Source organism: Penaeus monodon, chromosome 25, assembly GCF_015228065.2.
Source record: "Penaeus monodon isolate SGIC_2016 chromosome 25, NSTDA_Pmon_1, whole genome shotgun sequence".
NCBI lineage: Eukaryota > Metazoa > Arthropoda > Malacostraca > Decapoda > Penaeidae > Penaeus > Penaeus monodon.
The window spans coordinates 29,768,303-29,769,386 of NC_051410.1; the positions used below are offsets into that span (position 1 = coordinate 29,768,303).

General features: G+C 29.2%; 1 protein-coding gene across 1 annotated transcript in view; it reads right to left on the minus strand.

Annotated features, from left to right (window-relative positions):
- Positions 1-900, minus strand: part of LOC119589358 (molt-inhibiting hormone-like) — a 2,171-nt gene extending 1,271 nt beyond the window's left edge. Inside the window, exons 1-2 of the mRNA XM_037937977.1 lie at positions 883-900; positions 578-765 (exon numbers count right to left, since the gene is read on the minus strand). Coding sequence (XP_037793905.1) covers positions 578-765; positions 883-900 — 206 coding nt within the window. The remainder of the gene's footprint in view (positions 1-577; positions 766-882) is intronic.
- Positions 901-1,084: the final 184 nt, after the last annotated feature.

A 1,084-nucleotide genomic window follows, 5' to 3' on the forward strand; every position in this document is an offset into this window, starting at 1 on the left:
TAGTATAAAAGATTATATTTAATAAAATACAATTTAGACTATATATATTATAGTTTTATATAAATATGAATATCATATATAAAATAATAAAATAAAGCTTTTTATATATAATCTTTATTAAAATACATGAAATATAATTTTTTATATATTTAAATTAGATATTATATATAATGCAAAAAAAAATTAGTCTATTACTAGATTAAAAATATTTATTAATCTTTATATAATACTTATAAAATACTTTATAACTGGAATATTTTACTATTAATAAAAAATATAAAAATGAATATGATAACTATATTTTTTAATTTATTAAGCATGTTAATTTTCATTACTGAAACTCAATTAAATTTTGATTATTACATTTTAAGGTCTAATTTTGGATTACATGCATGATAAGCAGCTTATTGCAGACAATAAGATTGTAAAGATGTCCTTAAAAGAATCTAGTATTATCTTATATATATTTATATTTACTATATCTGAAGAAAGTATCCACAAATACATCGTAAGCATATAATATTGCCTATACAAATTTCAGTGTTATATAATTTTGCGTAAACCTTTAGAAACTCACCTACACAAGCCTTCCAATTCTGGCAATCGGAAGATATTAGCACAGTCTTCACAAACACGATCAACTTTCTTGTAGATCTCACGATTACCCATTCTGCCTCTACAGGTGCCTTCTATGAGACTGGCCGAGGCGATGTCGAAGAAGAGGTTTGTCCCAAATAGTACAATCACTATCGCCAACAATGTCCTCTGCAGAGAAAAAAAGAAACGTTTTACTGAGGATAGCTAAAAGGAAGAAAGAATCCGTAGTCACCAGAGTATTAAGGAACCAATTCCCACATAGAAACAATTCTCTTGAACCCTTACCATTGCTAAACGGTGCATGACTAGTAAACGCAGACACGAAGTAAAACCAAGGTGTCTGAATTGGAAGTGTATCCTGGGACGGCGGGAATGCAGTGCTGAGGTTGGCCTGCTTCCACCTTTATATATGACACGCCGCTGTGACAGAGCAGTAATTACGCCCATACAGATAACGTGAAAATTCTAAATTTGTCTGAGCTTACAT